The sequence below is a fragment of the Sapajus apella genome, unplaced genomic scaffold (assembly GCF_009761245.1).
Source record: "Sapajus apella isolate SASKATOON/1434 unplaced genomic scaffold, GSC_monkey_1.0 scaffold86, whole genome shotgun sequence".
In the NCBI taxonomy this organism is placed as follows: Eukaryota; Metazoa; Chordata; class Mammalia; order Primates; family Cebidae; genus Sapajus; species Sapajus apella.
Genome location: NW_022437026.1, coordinates 7,632,801 through 7,651,866, shown reverse-complemented (window position 1 = coordinate 7,651,866; position 19,066 = coordinate 7,632,801). Strand labels below are relative to the sequence as shown.

Below are 19,066 nucleotides of genomic sequence, written 5' to 3'. Positions count from 1 at the left end.
GTGATCCACCCGCCTCGGCCTCCCAAAGTGCTGGGATTACACATGTGAGCTACCATGCCCAGCCTAGTTTTATTCATCTTAATTACAGTCTCCCTGTTCTGGGGAGCCAAAGAAGAAAGGGACTCGGGGAAAGAGGAGAAGGAGCTGGTGATGGGTGGGAAGGTAGGCAGTGTCCTGACCTGAAACGGTGTGACGACTGCTGACTTCCCTTTCCTAGATCTGAGCTGACGAAGGGGAAACGGTGTTGCCTCAGCAGTCCCCTCCGTCAGAGCCCTCAGGCACAGACTGCCCTTAGGCACAGACCGCCCTTGTCTGCCCCCTCAGCCTCAGCCTTGGTCCGCCTGGTCCCCAGCGCCCTCTCCTCTGGCTGACACAGGAGGACCTGCCAGACACAGCCAGGTGTACCACGGCTGACTGCAGCCATCTCCCCCAGGATCCTGCTTCTCCTGCCTCCTGCTTTTTTTCCCCAGAGCTGTCTCCTTACCTTCTCTTGTCTGTGGGTTACTCCTGGACCCTGGGATTAGGAGGTGGAATCAGGCTGTTAGCAATAAAAGGGTTTAAGTTGACTTATTTTCCTTATCAGGCTTAGTAAGTGAAGTGACTTGCTAAGGTTCATAATTCTTACAAAACCAGCCATGAACCCAGGTCCCTTTCTGACTCACCCTGCCATGCTGTGACACATGCAGTCTAAATGGCAGGGCTGGGGCAAGAACCCACGTCACCTGCACTTGGAGTCCAGTGACCCTTTGGGTTAAGCATGTGCCTGTGTGTGTGTGTGTGTGTGTGTGTGTGTGTGCGCGTGTGTGTGTGTTTCGTGATGGGGGAGGAAGGTCACTGCTATCGGCAGCTGTTTTCTTCATCCTTTGTTCTGCAAACCCTAACAGCTGATTCTGTCCTTCCTCATCTGCCCCTCTCCTGTTTCTGCATCTCCTCTGATCATGATTTTTTTCTATCCCTGAAGGGATGATGGTCTCATTCTCACCTCCTCCACAAAACGTACCAGTTTTTCATATCCCTAGATCCACCCACTTCTCACTGTCTTTTCTTTTTTTTTCTAAACAACATTTTATTGAACAATTTAATACTACCTGTGTCAACATTGTAAAGTTATTGAGTAAATAAGCATTTATCCTAAATATTGAGAAATATTCTGTGTTTGTGCCAGGCTATGTGTCATGGCTTTGGTACTTTTAGACTATTAGAAATACCTTGTAGCATTAAAAATAGGACACTGAAGTCATTTTTTTTTTTTCAGCCCTCTCCCACACCACACTCCCCTGTATCACTTATCTTCCTGAAGTTGTTATTAATCATTAACACAACTAGCTGGGCACAGTGGTGTGTGATGGTAGGCTTAGCCCCTCAGAAGGCTGAGGTGGGAGGCTAGCTTAAGGCCACGAGTTCTAGGTTAGGAGAACGATGATTGCACTGCTGCAATTTAGCCTGGGTGACAGAGCAAACACCTGTTTCAAAAAAACATTTTTTTTTTTTTTTTTTTTTTTGAGACGGAGTTTCACTCATGCTACCCAGGCTGGAGTGCAATGGCGCGATCTCGGCTCACCGCAATCTCCGCCTCCTGGGTTCAGGCAATTCTCCTGCCTCAGCCTCCTGAGTAGCTGGGATTACAGGCACGCGCCACCATGCCCAGCTAATGTTTTGTATTTTTAGTAGAGACGGGGTTTCACCATGTTGACCAGGATGGTCTCGATTTCTTGACCTTGTGATCCACCCGCCTCGGCCTCCCAAAGTGCTGGGATTACAGGCTTGAGCCACCGCGCCCGGCTCAAAAAAAAAAAAAAAAAAAAAAAAATTAATTGCCATCATGCCATCACTTGTTGAATGCTTAATATATGGCAAATACTTGCTAAACACTTCGCATGCTTGATTTAAGCATGAAGCCAGCTCTTTGAAGGGTACCAGCATGTTTCCCAGTTTTTAGATGAGCAGACTGACGTTCTCGCTGCTTCATATTGGAAACTTGCGCTTGATTCTAAGGCCCCTGCTTCTTCAAGAGCTCCGCTTTGGGTTTGCTTCTGCTGTCCCTGGGATCTCCTTCATGTTGGTGGTGAGCTGCTTCCTCTCGGAGCCCAGCTTCAACCCTGCCGTTCTCCAGAAGCTGGACGATGGGGTGGAGTGAAGTCAGCTCCCCTCGCAGTGCGGGACACCAAAGCGCCATTCTCATCTGCAGATCACAGAGGGGAGGCCAGGAAGAGCCAGGGAGGGTGGTCTTGGGGCTGGGAGGTCATCTCAGAGGGAGAAGGGGTGAGGAGCTCTGAGTTCAAGTTCCGAAGCTCTAGGACCTCCCTCTTCTCTGACTCCCTTCATTTCTAACAGCCTCAGCTGCTGCAGGCCCTTGGATGGGGCTGGGCGTAGGGAAGGTCATTGTACCCAGAAGATAGTTGCGTAAATGTTGTATCTTTGTTGTAGGATTCTTTTGGGAGATATCTGCATCAGTGGGGATGGCATAAAGTACCCAGAGTCAGGATGTGGGGTCTGATTCAAAGTGACAGAAAAATTGGCAGTGTGTCTCTCATTAGCCAAAGGGGCCCTTGGACCGGGAGTCGGGAGTCTGGTGTTCTCTACTGGCTCTGCTTCCTGGCACACCGGGTTTCTGGACCTCAGTTTTCTTCTCTAGAAAACCAGGAGGTTGGCTGGACACAATGGCTCACACCTGTAATCCTAGCACTTTGGGAGGCTGAGGTGGGCAGATGTCTTGGGCCCAGGAGTTCAAGACCAGCCTGTAAAACAGGGTCAAACACCGTCTCTACCAAAAATACAAAAATTAGCCAGGCCTCGTAGTGGGCACCTGTAGTCCCAGCTACTTGGGAGGCTGAGGTGGGAGGATTACTTGAGCCCGGGAGGTCGAGGCTGCAGGGAGCTGTGATGGTACCATTGCACTCCAGCCTGGGAAACAGGGTGGAGCCTCAAAACAAAAACAAAAATGAAAAACAGGCAAACGAAGAAATGAAAAAAACCTGTGGGGTTGGAGTAGATGATCTCTAGGGTCCGTTATAATTGATGTATTAGAATATTTGGGAAAAGGGCCTTGGGAATATATGAGGACCACCTGATGGAAATACCTTTATTTCCACAGCAGCTTCGTGCGTCTCATTGATCCCCATGGCATCACTTTCCACATGTAGTGGGCAGGCATTGTTACCACTGTTTAATAAATGAGGAACCAACAGAGGCTGAGGAGAGGAGTCGCCTGATGCCCCATGATTGGTGGCAGAGCCAGAATCAGCAGTGGGGCAGTTGGCCAGGGGGGACCTGGCCAGGCAGAGACTGGATAAGACCTGGGATAAGTAATGGCAGGGACCCAGTCAGGACAGAAAACGAGGGTTAAGGCTTACTTTGAGGTTTGGATTGGACAAGTAAATTCCCAAGAAAGAAAGAGACGTGGAGGCTAGCGAGGAACTCTGGAGTAAAAAAGGGGAGTGCGGGTAAGGGACGTGGAGTACTTACGGTGCGTCAGACACTTATCTGCATCTCTCCTGTCTGAACAAATCCTTACAGGAACCCCAGGAGACAGGTTATCTCCACTCTGCAAACTGGAAAACAGACCCAGAGAGGTTCAGTTATGTGACCAAGACCACCCAGCTAAGAAGCTAAGCATTCTGAACTGGAACCCAGTGACTCTGACTCCCAAGCTCTGGGTCTCTTCATTGCTGTGTTCCATTTGGGAAAGGCTGGTGACGGGGGGAGGGGTTTATTGCCCGCTGGTGTTTGGTTGGGAGTGGTCGGATTGGTGGGTTTGGATTGGTGGGTTCGGGGTGCAAGGCAGCCGGATCTGGGACTCCCGTGCTTGTGACTGGGGCTTACAAAGAGTTAACCCGCCTCCCGCCTCCTCCTCCAGCTCTTCCTGGTGCGCTGTTGCAACACCGACTCACTCTGCCTCACTGTTCCCCTCCCACCTCCTCTCTCCTTCTCTCTAATTTTCTCAGAATTCTCTGCACCCGGGCTCCAGTTCTAGCCTTTGGGGCTCAAGATCACCGGGACCGGGCCGTCGTCTCTATGCCCGAGTCTCAGCCCTCAATTGTCATCTCCAGACACTTGTGATGTCCCGGACAGACCGAGAGGAGACTCAGGAAGCCTCCTGCGCTGCCACTGCCACACTGCCCTGAGCCCAAATGGGGGAGTGAGAGGCCATAGGTGTCTGGCATGGGCCTCCCCATCGTGCCTGACCTGCTGCTGCCACTGGTGAGACCAGGGAGAAAGGGAAGAGTGGGCTGGTGGGCGAGGCCCTGCCCGGCGGCGTGGGCACTATCCGGGAGGGGGCTGAGCCTCTCTCCTGCCCCGGCCTGGCTCTGGCGCCAGCCTCAGGCCGGCAGGTCCTAACGTCAGCCCCTGCCAGTGTGGGGTTCCCCATTCATCCGCCTCTTGGAGTAGGGGCTGCACTGAGGCAGGGGAACTGGAGAAGTTCGAAAGGGAGAGAGTAAGGGAAGCCCGGGCCCCTGACAGCGTGGGAGTTTGCCGGAGCCGCGGGAATGGGGGGCAGGGGATAGGTCCAGGGTGGGGCAGATTTGGCGGGGAAAGGAAAGGAGTGGGAGTAGGAAGCTTAGTGCTCCGGGAGCCCAGACGGTTCTGAATTCTGTCCCTCTGGTCAGCTGGCTGGCCTGGAATGTGTCGGGCTGTGGGGAGGCCAGGTTGCCTGTGGAGCCTGGCTCAGCACCGCCTGTAGGGCAGGAGTGAGGCGCTAGGGAAGCGGGGAGAGCGAGTCCAGGAGCGGACGCGTTGGTGTGGTGGGTTTGGGATGCTGGCGGGGGGAGGTATTTGAGAATGGGCTGGGACGCTGGATGGGGCAGGGCAACCCAGTGGACAGCGCCCCAGCGTCCCGGCCTCTCACCTGGGGACATTCCTTACCCTTCTGCCTGCTGGTAGGCAGGTGGCTTCTGTGGGACTGACTATTCCCAGGGAGCCAGCACTACCCACACCTGGAAAGTGTCCTTGGGCCTGTCCTCCAGCTTCCCCTCCCCCACCCCCGCTTCCCACAGACCTAAACAACAATCCCTTGGTTTCTGATTCTACAGTTCAGTTTGGGGAAGTTGGTAGAAAGTTGTTTCGTCACTGGAAAATGTCCCTTTCTCTGACCTCGGCCTTGTTTCAATGTATCCTTGATCATCCTCCATGGCTTGGTCAGGGAATCAATGCGTTCAGTGGCCCTGGGCCCATCAAATCGGGCAGATTTTCTCTGCCCTGTTGTGGCCTTGCCCTGCCCGGCCTCTGAAAGCTGTGCCTACCCCCTCTATCTTATGCGTTCCTCTCCCACCATTCCTTTCTTTCCAACAATCTCCCCACACTCTCCTCAGACTTCCAAGAGCCTCTTTTTTGAAATCCTTTCTCTCTAGTCCCCTTGCACCTCCTCTCTGCTCCGCTCTGGTCCCGCATTTCCAGCCCCAGGTCCCCAAGTGGCACGTCCCCGTCAGGGTCTGACTCTTCTTCTCCCTCCCCCTGCCTCCTTAGTTTCACCCTGTCTTCCCTTCTCCCCACTGTCCTTCCCCCAGGGTCTCCCCATCAGACAGCTGCCCTGACACCCTGCTTCTGTTTTCTGTTTGGGGTGGCCCTGGCTCTCTCACGTACCAGCGGCATGAGCAAGAGCAGGTTTTATAACCTAACCTTCCATGCTTTCGTTTCTTTATCTCCAAAATGGATGTCATAGTCATGACCTCATACTGTGCTGAAAGTCGACTAGACTGATACATGCTAAGTGTTCATTTGATTTATTAAGTGCGTGCTCTGGGCTAGACACTGTGATAGGTGCTGGGATTACAGCAGAGAACAAAATCCCTGCTCATAGCTTTGTCCATCGGGGGAATAGGATGTAGCAAATAGAAAGCACTCAGCAAAGGTTGCATGTTGCTCTGATTAGTAGCAATTACTCGGTGGCTGCCTGTCTGGAAAACAGAGGATAAAGGTAGCAGGAACAGGTAAAGGAAAGTGCCTGGGGCCTGGGTGCTTTGGCCCAGGTGGGTTTATGTCTCCTAAGGGACAGAAGCCTGGTCTGGAGTTGGGGGGGAGGGGAAACCAAGAGAGTGCAACGTCGTTCTGAATTTCTCACCATTCGCTGGGCAATGCAGAGCTCACAGTGTGCGTGTGTGTGTGTGTGTGTGTGTGTGTGTGTGTGAGGTGGGGTAGGGCAGTAGAGAAGAATGATACAGGAGAGAGTGTGGCAAAGCAAACAGGATTTTGCTGCTCTCAAAGAGCTTACAGCCTAGGAACCAAGGCAGCTTACAGTGAAAAATGATTTCAGAGCAATCCCGAGGAAAATGCATTGTGATGTGGTGTCCTAAGCACCAATGGAGGGAGGAAGAACTGGGGAAGGAGATGAATCTTCGACCCCGGCCCTGCCTTGCTTAGCAGGTCTCAGCTTCTGTGCTCAGTATCACAAAATTCAGGAGCTTCCCCAGGCTGCTTCGGTGTCCTTCGCTGTGCAACTGGAGTGCTCCCTATATAGATCTCAGGGCCTATGACTGACTTTCTTTGACCCAACTGAGAGCTCTTTCTCGTTTGTTTGTTTTGAGATGGAGTCTCGCTCTTGTTGCCCAGGTGGGAGTGCAATGGCGTGATCTCGGCTCACTGCAACCTCTACCTCCCAGGTTCAAGCAATTCTCCTGCCTCAGCCTCTCTAGTAGCTGGGATTATAGGTATGCGCCACCATGCCCAGCTAATTTTGTATTTTTTTTTAGTAGAGACGGGGTTTCACCATGCTGGTCAGGCTGGTTTTGAACTTCTGACCACCTTGGGTGAGCCACCCGCCTTGGCCTCCCAAAGTGTTGGCCGAGAGCTCTTGAGAGCATGAACTGTGTATTACCCCCCTCGGCATCCCGAGCACCCACACAGGACCTGTCACATAAACTGTGCCCCTTAACTATTTGCTGAATGAATTAAAGAACAAGAGGTGGGTCAGATGGGATGAGGGCGGGAAAGCCTCACAGAAAAGTGGATATGAGACTGACATCTGAAGTCACTGCCTGGCAAGGTAGCTAGAAAGGAGGGAGGCAGAGTCGGAGGCTGATGTAAGGAAGAGGAGAGCAATGGAGAGATGGGATTTTGTGTTGATGGGCAGGGTGGCAGGAAGCCAGACACCTTGGCGGGCGTGGAAAGACTATGTTGAGAAACACTAAGAAATGAGAATGGGAACATTAGAGGGAGCGGGGGAGAGGATGGAGGAAGAACATTGAATATGGTCCCAGGTGAAGGAATTCATTCATTCACTTTTTCAGAAGCTGTTGTGATACATGTTAAGTGTTCATTTGATTTATTAAGTGCATGCTCTGGGCTAGATACCGTGATAGGGGCTGGGATTACAGCAGAGAACAAAATCCCTGCTCATAGCTTTGACAGTCCATCAGGGAAATAGCTGCAGCAAATAGAAAGCACTCAATAAATCCCAAGATCTTGACATTAAATAAAGTTTGTATATTGCTCTGATTAGTCGTAATTACTGGGTGGCTGCCTGTCTGGAAAACAGAGGGTAAAGGTAGCCTGAACAGGTAAAGGGAAGTGCCTGGGGCCTGGGTGCGTCAGCCCAGGTGGGTTTATGTCCTCAGGGTACACGCTGTGCCTGGACTGTGATTGGAAGTGAGGCATCTCAGACGGGTGCCGTGGCTCACGCCTGTAATTCCAGCACTTCAGGAGGCCGAGGCGTATGGATTGCGTGAGTCCAGGAGTTTGAGACCAACCTGAACAACACAGCAAAACCCCATCTCTACAAAAAATACAAAGACGAGCAGGGCATGGGGGCTCATGCCTGTCGTCCCAGCTACTCGGGAGACTGAGCTGGGAGGATCGCTTGGGCCCAGGAAGTGGAGGTTGTAGTGAGCCCTGAACACACCACTGCATTCCATCCTGGTGGTGGAGGTTGCAGTGAGCTATGATTGTGCCATTGCACTTCACCTGGGCGACAGAGTGAGACCCTGTTTCAAAAAAAAAAAAAAAAAAGAAAGAATGTCAAAAAAGAAGTGAGGCATCTCTGGAAGTGCTTATTCAGATCATTTCCATAATGACCATGGAAATGGTGTTTGGAGCCAGGCCCTGGAGATGAAGAGAAGTTCACACACTTGTGCGTGCAGGTTAAAGCCTGAAAGTACTGGTGCCCGCTGGCTGGGCATGATGGCTCATGCCTGTAATCCCAGCACTTTGGGAGGCTGAGGTGGGTAGATCACGAGGTCAGGAGTTCAAGACCAGTCTGGCCAAGATGGTGAAACCCCGTCTCTACTAAAAATACAAAAATGAGCCAGGCATAATGGCAGGAGCCTGTAATCCAAGCTACTCAGATGACTGAGGCAGGAGAATCGCTTGAACCAGGGCAGCAAAGGTTGCAGTGAGCCGAGATCGAGCCACTGCATTCCAGCGTGGGTGACAGAGTGAGACTCCGTCTCAAATTTAAAAAGCCTGAAAGCAGATAAGGAAGTGTGTAGGGTGAATGGGAGCAGGAGAGAGGTTGGGAGACAGCTTCCATAACCCAGGTGTGAGGCAATCCAGGAATGCGGACAGGACGGAGAGGTCACAGAGGGAGGCCTGGCAAGATGAACTGACACATAGGATGGCAGCAAGGATAGGGACAGGGACCTGGGGAGAGAGCGTGTCAAGGTCTCAGCGTTTGTCCGGGAAGTCGATGGTGTGACATTTGTCTAGGGGTGAGGAGACGGATGAATTTCATCTGGGGCATGTTAAGAGTCAGGGAATGGTCATGTGGAAGTCTGTACCTACCAAGCCAGAGCAGAGGTGCTTAAAGTTCTTTCTGCCTTTGTATCATTCGGACGCTCTGTATTCACTCATCAGTGCTTCTCAAGAGGAGAGGAGCACACCAGACTCTTCAGTATGGGTGTGTGTGCTTGCGTGTGGGGAGGTGGGGGAATGGTATGAAAACTCTCCCCTGGAGATAAATATATTCCTACCAGGGTGCTGTCTCCTCACCTCCCTATTTGGGGATCACTGGCTTCCACCAGAGTGGAAGACAGATGTGTCATTAGATCGATCAGTTGATCCATATTTATCTGCTCCCAGTCTGGAGGCCTGGTTCTGGGAGCTGAGAGGACACCAGGGGAGGATAAGATACTTTCTCGCCAGGACTCTCTTTGATCTCTCATCTTACAAGGTTCGTGGTCACTTTGGGGAGATCATATCTGTCACCCAGCATAACCATATTATGATAAGAGCCAAAAGTAGATAGGTTCAGTTCACATAATTCAAGTTCACAGGGGCTGAGGGTCTAAGGAGCTGCGGTGGAGGAAACAGACATCATCAATGGAGGCTTCATGGAAAGGAGATGGGATCTGAACTGGGCCCTTGGAGGAGAAGCTGCCATGACCTCCCCCAAGATCTTGACATTAAATGAACAGACATGTGAATGCAGGGGAAAGGAAGACTAATTGAGTCCTGCAAGGTGGCTGGATCAGGGTCAGACCACAAGGTAGATCTCAGCTTCGCCTCCCCACTCCGCAGCCCCAGCACAGGAAGTCACACTTTAAAGCCTCCCCTGGCGGAAATTGCGGGGGAGTTGGAGGGTGTTGGGCCACCCCCTCAACTGTCTCTCCACAGGCACCCCAGCTTCCTGCCCTTCCCCTGCTCTAGGTTGGAGTCTGGGCCTGCAGAGCTCACCTCCTGTTCCCACTGTTTTGTTTCACTTATGCAACTGCTGAGGACTGGGCTCACTGGGCCCGCTGGTGCCAGCAGTGGTGCCCACTTGGGGGGAGTCCTAGGGGTCAGGGAGGACTGACCCGGAGCATTCTGGGGGCCAGGGGAAGCCTGGGAAGCAGGACCAGTTCCTCCATCTGGCATCACTTCTTGCCTGCTCCCTTATTCCTGGAAGTGGGTGCTCAGGGCTCTGGAGCCTTTCCTGTGCTACCAGTGGGCTCGGGGAGGGGCTGCGGACACTCAGAACTGGTCTGATTTCCTAGGGATTGTCTGGGGGCCCTGGGGGGGCCCCCTAACCCAGCACAACTGGCCAGAGCCAGCCCGGCTGTGGGAATGCGGTGAACCCAGGGTGGGAGGGCAGCCTTGGCCTGCCTCCTACTGGGACTGGGGAGAGTTGGGGGCTGGAGTGAGAGCTCATTGAATGGGTTTGGCTGTAGGAGACTTGTTGAACTGGTAGAAGGAGCGGGGCGGGGCCTCGGTTAAAGGATGCTGAGGGGCAAGGAGGAGCCAAGTGGTCCTTGGGGAGGGGAGGGCACTGACCTGATGGGTGGAAGCCAGGGTCAAGGGAGACTTCCCTTTGGGATGGAACGGGGAGAGGGAGGCATTTCCCGGAACAAGTGGGCCAAGTGGGACAGGGGTCTGTGGCCTGGCTCTTTGAATGGAGGGGGTTGAAAGGGGGTTGAGTGGAGATGGGAAGGAGGGACTGGGTCATAGGAAGAAAGGATTGATGGAGTCCCATGCGCGGGCTAGTGCCTTCTGCCTTTCTGCTGACTCACGACCCTGAGGAGCTGGGGAAGCTGCTAGTTCCCTCTCCCCCTCCCTAGATCTCCCTCCCTCTGGCCTGAGTCACCGGGGCGGAGTTGCTGGGAAAAGATTTCCCTTTCCCGGATCTGACTTAACCCCCAGAGTACTGGAAAGAAAAGGGAACACGTGACCTGAGAAAGCCTCTCTCCCTCTCTCCCTCCCTCTAGGGAGGCTCATCCCCCACTGGCCAGAGGTCCCTGTAAAGCTTCCTTCAAGGCTGTCTGGGTCTGGCGTCCCCCAGTTCTTCATACTGACTCTGTCTCTGCCTGTTGACTCTGCCTCAAGCGCCCTGGATGGGATCCAAAGCGCCAGTGACCTTAGATGCCCCAATGCCTTCTTCGGGGAAAGGAACCACACTTTCAGGATTGGGAAGTTCTTCCCATCACCACCCCAAGCCCTTCCTGTTGCCCTGGACACCCCAGTCCTATTTCAGGGGAGGTGGCATAGTGTTGGCTGGCGTGGGCTGGGAAAGGTTGCTGTCCTCTGAGCGGGTTGGCGGGGTCGCACACCTCCTCTCGCCAGGGCTGGGGCTCTGCTGTGTTTGTTCTGTTTGGCTTCGCCTGCTTGCGGCTGAGGCTTGGGCTTCCGGGCCTGCGCAGCTGCGGCTGCAGCGTCTCCCAGTGGCTGACTCAGGGCGTGACTGGCCTCCTACTGGGAAATGTGGAGCTGGAGAGGCTGGGCAGCTGTGGGCTGCCTGGCCCTCCTTCCCTGGCCTGGGGTTTCTGTTACCTGGTGAGTCTGTTGCTCCCCAGTGTTTAACAGATGTTGAGGACACCCTCTTATCTTTACATAAAGTGACTCTTATAGCAGAGAAAAAACAATCGAAGCCCAGGGAAAACCAGAAATGAAACTGGCAGAGATCAAAGTCCCAGGCTGGAGCTAAATATTCACTCCTGGTGTTGCTTTCCTGGCACTGATGCCAGAACAGGGCAAGCCGTTTAGCTGCTGCGGGGTTGGCCTGAGGCTATAAAGCATACCTTCCAGAATGCCATGGCATGCAGGGGGCTCCGGGACACCCCAGCACTCCCTCAGCGCTGACCTGACCCTCATCCAAGCTGGGTCACCAGCCTTGGCCAGCAATACTTGCCTGTGACCTGTACACCTTTGCCCACTCCTGCCCCCATCTCAACTTCGTGTCCCATCCACCCATCCAGGACCCACCACCTTTCCCTTTTACTCCCCTCCCCATTTGTCCTTGCCAACCCTGGGTGTTTGTGTAGATTATGAGGTGGAGGGGATGGGCCAGGGAAGGCTTGATACAAACAGGTAAATAAACTTCCTTCTGCTTCTGCCCACTCCCCGGGAGTGGTGCTCACAAGAACATCGCTCGTCCCCACCAGCAGCTGACTTTTCAGAAAGCTTTTCATGGTGTGACCTATTCCCGGGATGTGCACAGATCCTTACTGATTACCTCTGTGAATGTTCACAAAGTGATCCCACTGTGAACCCAGCACCCAGGTGGAGAAACACTGCCCCAGTCTTCGGGGCTGCTTGTTGGAAGAAAGGGCCAACAAGCCCTGAAGTAACCTGCCAATTCCCAATTAAAAACACATCCTTTCAGCCTCTGCCCCGTGTCCAGCACTGTTAACGGCTGTCGGGGATTTCCCAGGGAGGATAAAATACAGTGCTGTAATCCTGGCACAGTGGGAGGCCAAGGTGGAAGGATCACTTGAGCCCAGGATTTTGAGACCAGCCTGAGCAACATAACAAGACCTTGACTCTACTAAAAATCAAAAAAAATTAGCTGGGCATCATGGTGCACACCTGTAGTCCCAGCTACTTAGGAGGCTAAGGTGGGAGGACCGCGTGAGCGTGGGTGGTGGAGGCTGCAGTGATTGCACCACTGCACTCCAGCCTGAGCAACAGAACAAGATCCTGTCTCAAAAAAAAAAAAAAAAAATACAGCTTAGCTCTGGGGCCTACTAGCTTCGAGTTGAGGGAACAAAAATGAACACACAGAACAACCAGAGAACAATGAAGCATCAGATTATATGGTCCCAGCTGTCCAAGTTTCCAAGAAGAACTCTCAACCTTGTGAGTGGGGTGGCCTGGCGGGAATGTTTCATGGAGGAAGGACTTAAGCTGGGGAGGTTTTAGATCCGTTGCCCCTAAGCTTCCCTCCCTCCCTCTCCTGATGGTGTCTCCTCTATCTGATTCTTCCCCAGGTGCTCCTGGTGCTGCTGGTGGGAGTAAACCCCTCAGGGGTTATTGGACTGGTCCCTCACCTCGCGGACAAGGAGAAGAGAGATAGTGTGTGTCCCCAAGGAAAATATATCCACCCTCAAAATAATTCTGTTTGCTGTACCAAGTGCCACAAAGGTAAGAGAAAGCGGAAAGAGTGAACGTCCTCAGGTCTGGGGCGCTGCTGCTTCTGCGTCTTTCAGCTGCTCTTCCCTAACTTTGCTTCCTCTCCTGGGCTGGGATTTTCTCCCTTGCTCCTCTCCTAGAGACTTCAGGGTGGAGCGATGAGAACTATATGGGGCGGTGCTGGAAGGAACTTGAGAAAGTGAGTTCCCAGCAGGAAGGGTTCTGCTGTTGTCCCTAGCGTGGAGCTCCTTCCCTGAGCTGTCACCCACAGCCTAACTCTGCCGCCCCGTTCACAGGAACCTACTTGTACAACGACTGTCCAGGCCCAGGGCAGGACACGGACTGCAGGGAGTGTGAGAGCGGCTCTTTCACCGCTTCAGAGAACCACCTCAGACACTGCCTCAGCTGCTCCAAATGCCGAGAGGGTGAGTGTACACAGGCTGGAGAGTCAGGCGGGTCTTGAGCGGTGCGTGCCTGCCTGTCTGTGTGCAGGCAGGTGGGTGTGGGCATGTGTGTCGGTGGGACACTGCATGGATGTGAGTGTGTGTTAAGAGACAGACACACACGTAGGGGCATGTCAGGAAGGGGATGCAGGGACAGGGGATGCAGGACTCACGCCCCATCTCCTCCCCGCACCAGAAGTGGGCCAGGTGGAGATCTCTCCTTGCACAGTGGACCGGGACACCGAGTGTGGCTGTGGGAAGAACCAGTACCGGCATTATTTTAATGAAAACTTTTTCCAGTGCGTCAACTGCAGCCTCTGCCTCAATGGCACCATACATATCCACTGTGAGTGCAGCTCTCCCGATCCCAAGCCCTCTCCCCACCCCAGGGGCTGGCCCCTTCCCCATGCCACGGCACTTCCTTTTCTTCCCCCTCCCATAGTCTGTGGATCTGACAACCAACTCCCCCACCCTGTCCCTCGTCACTTCCTCTGTCCTGTGCGGTGGGGGTGCAAGGCGCTCCTCCTTTAGCTATGCGGTACTTCTCCCCACAGGCCAGGAGAAACAGAACACCGTGTGCAACTGCCATGCAGGGTTCTTTCTAAGTGAAAACAAGTGCGTCTCCTGTAGTAAGTGAGTATCTCTGTGAGCTGCCGGGCACTGGATGGTAGCATGGGTTGGGATGGTGACTGTGGGGGGGGGGCACTAGCAGGGCAACGGATGCCAGGATGCCCGAGTGCTCAAGCTCCTACTGGCTGAGTGGAAGACACTTCGTTAAGACACCAGGCAGTCCTTCCCCTTGCTCTTCAACCCTTAAGAAGTCTTTGAGGGTAGAAGATCGTGCCCTAAGGACTTGTAGCCCTTCCAACTCAGATATGTAGATTCTTGGGTCATAGGATCTACCACAGTTCATTGATTCTAGGACATACACTCTCACCGCTCTGAAATCAGACTGCATCTTCCTATAACTGATGATTCATCGTGGTTTAATTGGCAGCGTTGTGTGTGTCTGGGTGGTGATGTAAAGAAAGGCACCCTTTATTCTTGATGGCATCTTCGGTTTGGTGCAATATGGTATTTCCTCTTTAGTCACTTTGTCCAGGCCTCCTCACTCCTGGCTCTCCAGAGGCTGTTCTTGTCATTCCCTTGCAAAGAATAAACTCTGAGCGCTCTCAGAGTTTGAACCACAGCATAGACACTGGCTGTGCGACCTTGGGCAAGTTTCTCAACATCTCTGAGCCTGACTTTTGTTTTCTTTTTTTTTGAGACAGGGTTTCACTCTGTCACCCAGGCTGGAGTGCAGTGGTGCAGCCATGGCTCAGCCTCCACCTCCAGGGCTCAAGTCATCTTCTTGCCTCAATCTCCTGAGTAGCTGTGACTACAGGCGCGCATCACTATGCTGAGCTAATTTTTTATTTTTTGTAGAGACAGGATCCTACTATGTTGCCCAGGCTGGCCTTGGACTCCTGGGCTCAAGCGATCCTTTGCCTCAACCTCCCGAAGTGCCAGGATTACAGGCATGAGCCACCATGTCTGGCCTGGGCCTTACCTTTCTTATATTTAAAGTAAGCATAATGACATTCATTTAGTGAATTTGTGAGAACTGAAAACAAAGAAACAAACAAAACCTACAACATGTCTGTCACAAAACTATTTATTTTCCATTCATCTTCATCTCTTTTTTTTCTTTCTTTCTTTTTTTTGAGGCGGAGTCCCACTCCTTCACCCAGGCTGGAGTGCAGTGGCGCGATCTCGGCTCACTTCAACCTCTGCCTCCCAAGTTCAAGGGAGTCTTCTGCCTCAGCCTCCCGAGTACCTGGGATTATAGGCACGCATCACCATGCCCAGCTAATTTTTGTGTTTTTAGTAGAAACAGGGTTTCACCATGTTGGCCAGGCTGGTCTCAAACTCCTGACCACCCGCCGCTGCCTCCTAAAGTGCTGGGATTACAGGCGTGAGCCACCGCACCTGGCTTCATCTCTTCTTGAAAGTACTTTTTTTTTTTTTTTGAGACGGAGTTTCGCTCTTGTTACCCAGGCTGGAGTGCAATGGCTCGATCTCGGCTCACCGCAACTTCCACCTCCCGGGTTCAGGCAATTCTCCTGCCTCAGCCTCCTGAGTAGCTGGGATTACAGGCACGCACCACCATACCCAGCTAATTTTTTGTATTTTTAGTAGAGATGGGGTTTCACCATGTTGACCAGGATGGTCTCGATCTCTTGACCTTGTGATCCACCCACCTTGGCCTCCCAAAGTGCTGGGATTACAGGCTTGAGCCACCGCGCCCGGCCTGAAAATACTTTTATATACCATTCCATGTGGTTCTCACCATGAGCTTGAGAGGTGGGCTAAAGTGCCTCTTCCTGTTTTCAGCTTCCTGCTGGGAACTTACTCTCTCAAGTTCCTTCCAGCACCACCCCATATAGTTTTCATCGCTCCACACTGTCCAGTGACAACGCCCAATATGGAAGTTCTGCTGGTCCTACAGGGTGTTCTCTGGCTGCCCCAGCGACATGTATTTTAAATTTTTCACATGCTTGTTTGACCCCCCTCCCTGAAGTCAGGTATTGTAATTAGCAGTGTCATTTAAGAAAAAGCCCATTTGGCCAAGCGTGGTGGCTCACACCTGTAATCCTAGCATTTTGGGAAGCCGAGGTGGGCGGATCACCTGAGGTCAGGAGTTCGAGACCAGCCTGACCAATATGGAGAAACCCTGTCTATACTAAAAATACAAAACTAGCTGGGAGTGGTGGTGCACGCCTGTAATCCCAGCCACTCGGGAGGCTGAGGCAGGAGGATTGCTTGAACCTGGGAGGCGGAGGTTGCAGTGAGGAGAGATCACACCATTGCACTCCAGCCTGGGGAACAAAATCGAAACTCTGTCTCAAAAGAAAAGAAAAGAAAAAGCCCTTTAACCGCTCTTTGCCAAAGGATTCTCATCAACAAAACAGTGATGAAACAGCAATGCCAAGCTAGCTAGTTACCTTCTCAAGCACTTATTAAATCAGGTATAACGATTTTGCTTAATCCTCAAGCCTGAGAGGGGGGTGATCCCTGCGGTGATGAGGAAACCGAGGCTTGGTGGTTAATGGCTTGCCTAGATTCATGCTGCTAGCCAAGGAATGGAGTGGAATTTACACCCTGACCCTGGCTGCTTTTCACATTTTCTACACAGCCTTTTCAAGATCCCTGCCAATTCTAAAATTAAATGACTTATGATCAACTGTGTTTCATTATTCTGCATCAGTTCCCAAAACAAACTATATCAAGAGACAGCAAAAATATTTGTAAAGAAAGGATGTCCAACAGTCTGTGTTGTTGTTTTTCTGTGCTCCTCCAATGGTAGGGCCTCTATTGACCAGTGCCACCTCTTCTTTTAGCTGTAAGAAAGACCTGGACTGCACGAAATTGTGCCTACCCTCGACTGAGGATGTTAAGCGCCCTGAGGACCCAGGTGAGGAGAAGTGTCCCGGTACCCATGCGCACCTGCCCTCTCTTTTCTTACTCCACACGTGCATCCATCCCACCCATCCATCTACCCCTGTGGCGTCCTTCTGCCCCTTCCTCTGACCACCACCTGCTTTGTCTCCAGGCACCGCAGTGCTGTTGCCCCTGGTCATCTTCTTTGGTCTTTGCCTTTTATCCCTCCTCTTCATCGGTTTAATGTATCGTTATCAACGGTGGAAGCCCAAGCTCTACTCCATTGGTGAGTGGGCTTTGGGAGGGAGAGGGAGCTGGTGGGGGTGAGGGAGGAGGTGGGTGAGTGCGATGGACAGGTGTGGAGGGAGGTGAGTAGTGTCCCCTCAGTTCACACCGCTGGGGACTCTGGGCAGGAGGCGGCCCTGGATGGCTGGGGAGAGGTCGAGCTGCATCAGTAGCTCTCTTGTCCCTGGGGCCACATAAGTCCTGAGGCATGTCACCACAATTCCCCACTGCCAGCTGAGTCCAGGGCGCAAGGGCTGAGAGAGGAAGTGAAATTTATGACACTTTGTTTCTTTTTTCTCAGTTTGTGGGAAATCAACACCTAAAAAAGAGGTGAGATGAAATCAGGGAGCTACTCCCAAATGTCCCTGACTGTTCCTCATAAGTGCCTATTCAGTTCCTCTGGAAACATCCTTCACCTCCTGGGGGCTTCCCTCATTCCCTCTAAGTCCCACCCCCCCATCCAGAATAAAGAGGGGAGGGGCGGGGGCTGGGTTTTGCTCCCCCACTAATGCTGCCCCGCCTTCTCTCTTTCAGGGAGAGCTTGATGGAACTACTTCTAAGCCCCTGGCCCCAACCCCAAGCTTCAGTCCCACTCCAGACTGCATCTCCACCGTGGGTTTCACTCCCATGCCCAATTCCATCTTCACCTCCAGCTCCCTCTATACCCCTGGGGACTGTCCCAACCTCGCGGCTCCCCACAGAGAGATGGCACCACCCTACCAGGGTGCTGACCCCATCTTGGCCCCAGCCCTCGCCTCTGCCCTCATCCCCACCGCGCTTCAGAAGTGGGAGGACAGCGCTCACAAGCCACAGAGCGTAGACAGTGAGTTTCTCCTGCGGCTGGAGATGGAGGTGGGGGATGGGGGGATTGGCCGGGGAGAGGTGGGAGGGTCACGGGCTGCGCTCCCGGAGAGGACTGGAAAAGGCGGACGGCGAGGGTGCGGGCGGGGTCTGGGGTTGCCTCCCTCCCGAGGCTCACCAGCCCGCGCCCCCGCAGCCGACGACCCCGCGACGCTGTACGCCGTGGTGGACGGCGTGCCCCCCCTGCGCTGGAAGGAGTTCGTGCGGCGCCTGGGGCTGAGCGAACACGAGATCGAGCGGCTGGAGCTGCAGAACGGGCGCTGCCTGCGAGAAGCGCACTACAGCATGCTGGCGGCCTGGAGGCGGCGCACGCCGCGGCGCGAGGCCACGCTGGAGCTGCTGGGCCGCGTGCTCCGCGACATGGACCTGCTGGGCTGCCTGGAGGACATCGAGGAGGCGCTGTGCGGCCCCGCCACCCTCCCGCCCGCGCCCGATCTTCTCAGATGAGGCTGCGCCCCCGTGGGCAGCTCGAAGGACAGTCGCTGCGAAACCCCCTTCTGGAGAGGTGGGGTGCTGGAGGAGCAGGCAGGGGCCGGCAGCCGCCTGCTTGGTGCTACCCTCTAGATGTACATAGCTTTTCTCCGCTGTCTGAGCGTGGCCTGCAGTCAGCGCTGTGCGCTGCGCGCGTGGGGAGAGGTGTGCCGCGGGCTCAAGAGCCCGGGAGAGGCAGTGTGCCAAGAGCCTGAGTGGGAGTTTCGGGGACGAGGGGCGCGGTGCCTCATGTCTTGGGTGTTCTCACCAGCAAGACTGCTCGGGGACCCCTGGTTTCTCCCTGAGCCTTTTTCATACATAAGCAGTCTTTTTTTTTTTTTTTTTTTTTTTTAAAGCAATCATGTTACACTAATAGAAACTTGGCGCTCCTGTGCCCTCTGCCTAGACAAGCACAGAGCAGGATGAACTGTCCCAAGGCAGGGGTGAACACAGAACAATGGGGCCTTCAGTTGGAGCTGTGGACTTTTGTAAATGCACTAAATCTCGGAAATTAAAGCTCTGCTCTTGGAGAGAATGGTCTGTATGGATGGGAGGCGGGGCAGAGGCCCAGATCCTGAGGGGTGAGCTGGGAAAGGTCCTGCACTAGGGCCAGGTAGCCCACCACCGCCCCGCCAACTGACAGAGGAGCAGCAGGTTCTCTTTCTGTCCTCCCTTATCTGTTGCCCAAGCGGGAGTGCAGGGGCGCCACCAAGGCTCACTGCAGCCTCCAACTCTTGGACTCATGGGATCCTCCCACCTCAGCCTCCAGACATAGGCGCGCCACCACACCGGGCTAATTTAAAAAAAAATTTTTTCGTAAAGACAGTATTTCCCTC

At 53.4% G+C, this 19,066-nt stretch overlaps 1 protein-coding gene across 1 annotated transcript; it reads left to right on the top strand.

The window, feature by feature from the left end:
• Positions 1–3,852: 3,852 nt before the first annotated feature.
• TNFRSF1A (TNF receptor superfamily member 1A) lies at positions 3,853–18,760 on the top strand. Its single transcript, XM_032254547.1, has 10 exons — positions 3,853–4,200; positions 12,609–12,762; positions 13,047–13,175; positions 13,390–13,539; positions 13,748–13,826; positions 16,574–16,647; positions 16,786–16,899; positions 17,200–17,228; positions 17,433–17,721; positions 17,896–18,760. The coding sequence occupies exons 1-10, from the start codon at positions 4,162–4,164 to the stop codon at positions 18,204–18,206; spliced, it is 1,368 nt and encodes a 455-aa protein (XP_032110438.1). The 5' UTR covers positions 3,853–4,161; the 3' UTR covers positions 18,207–18,760.
• Positions 18,761–19,066: the final 306 nt, after the last annotated feature.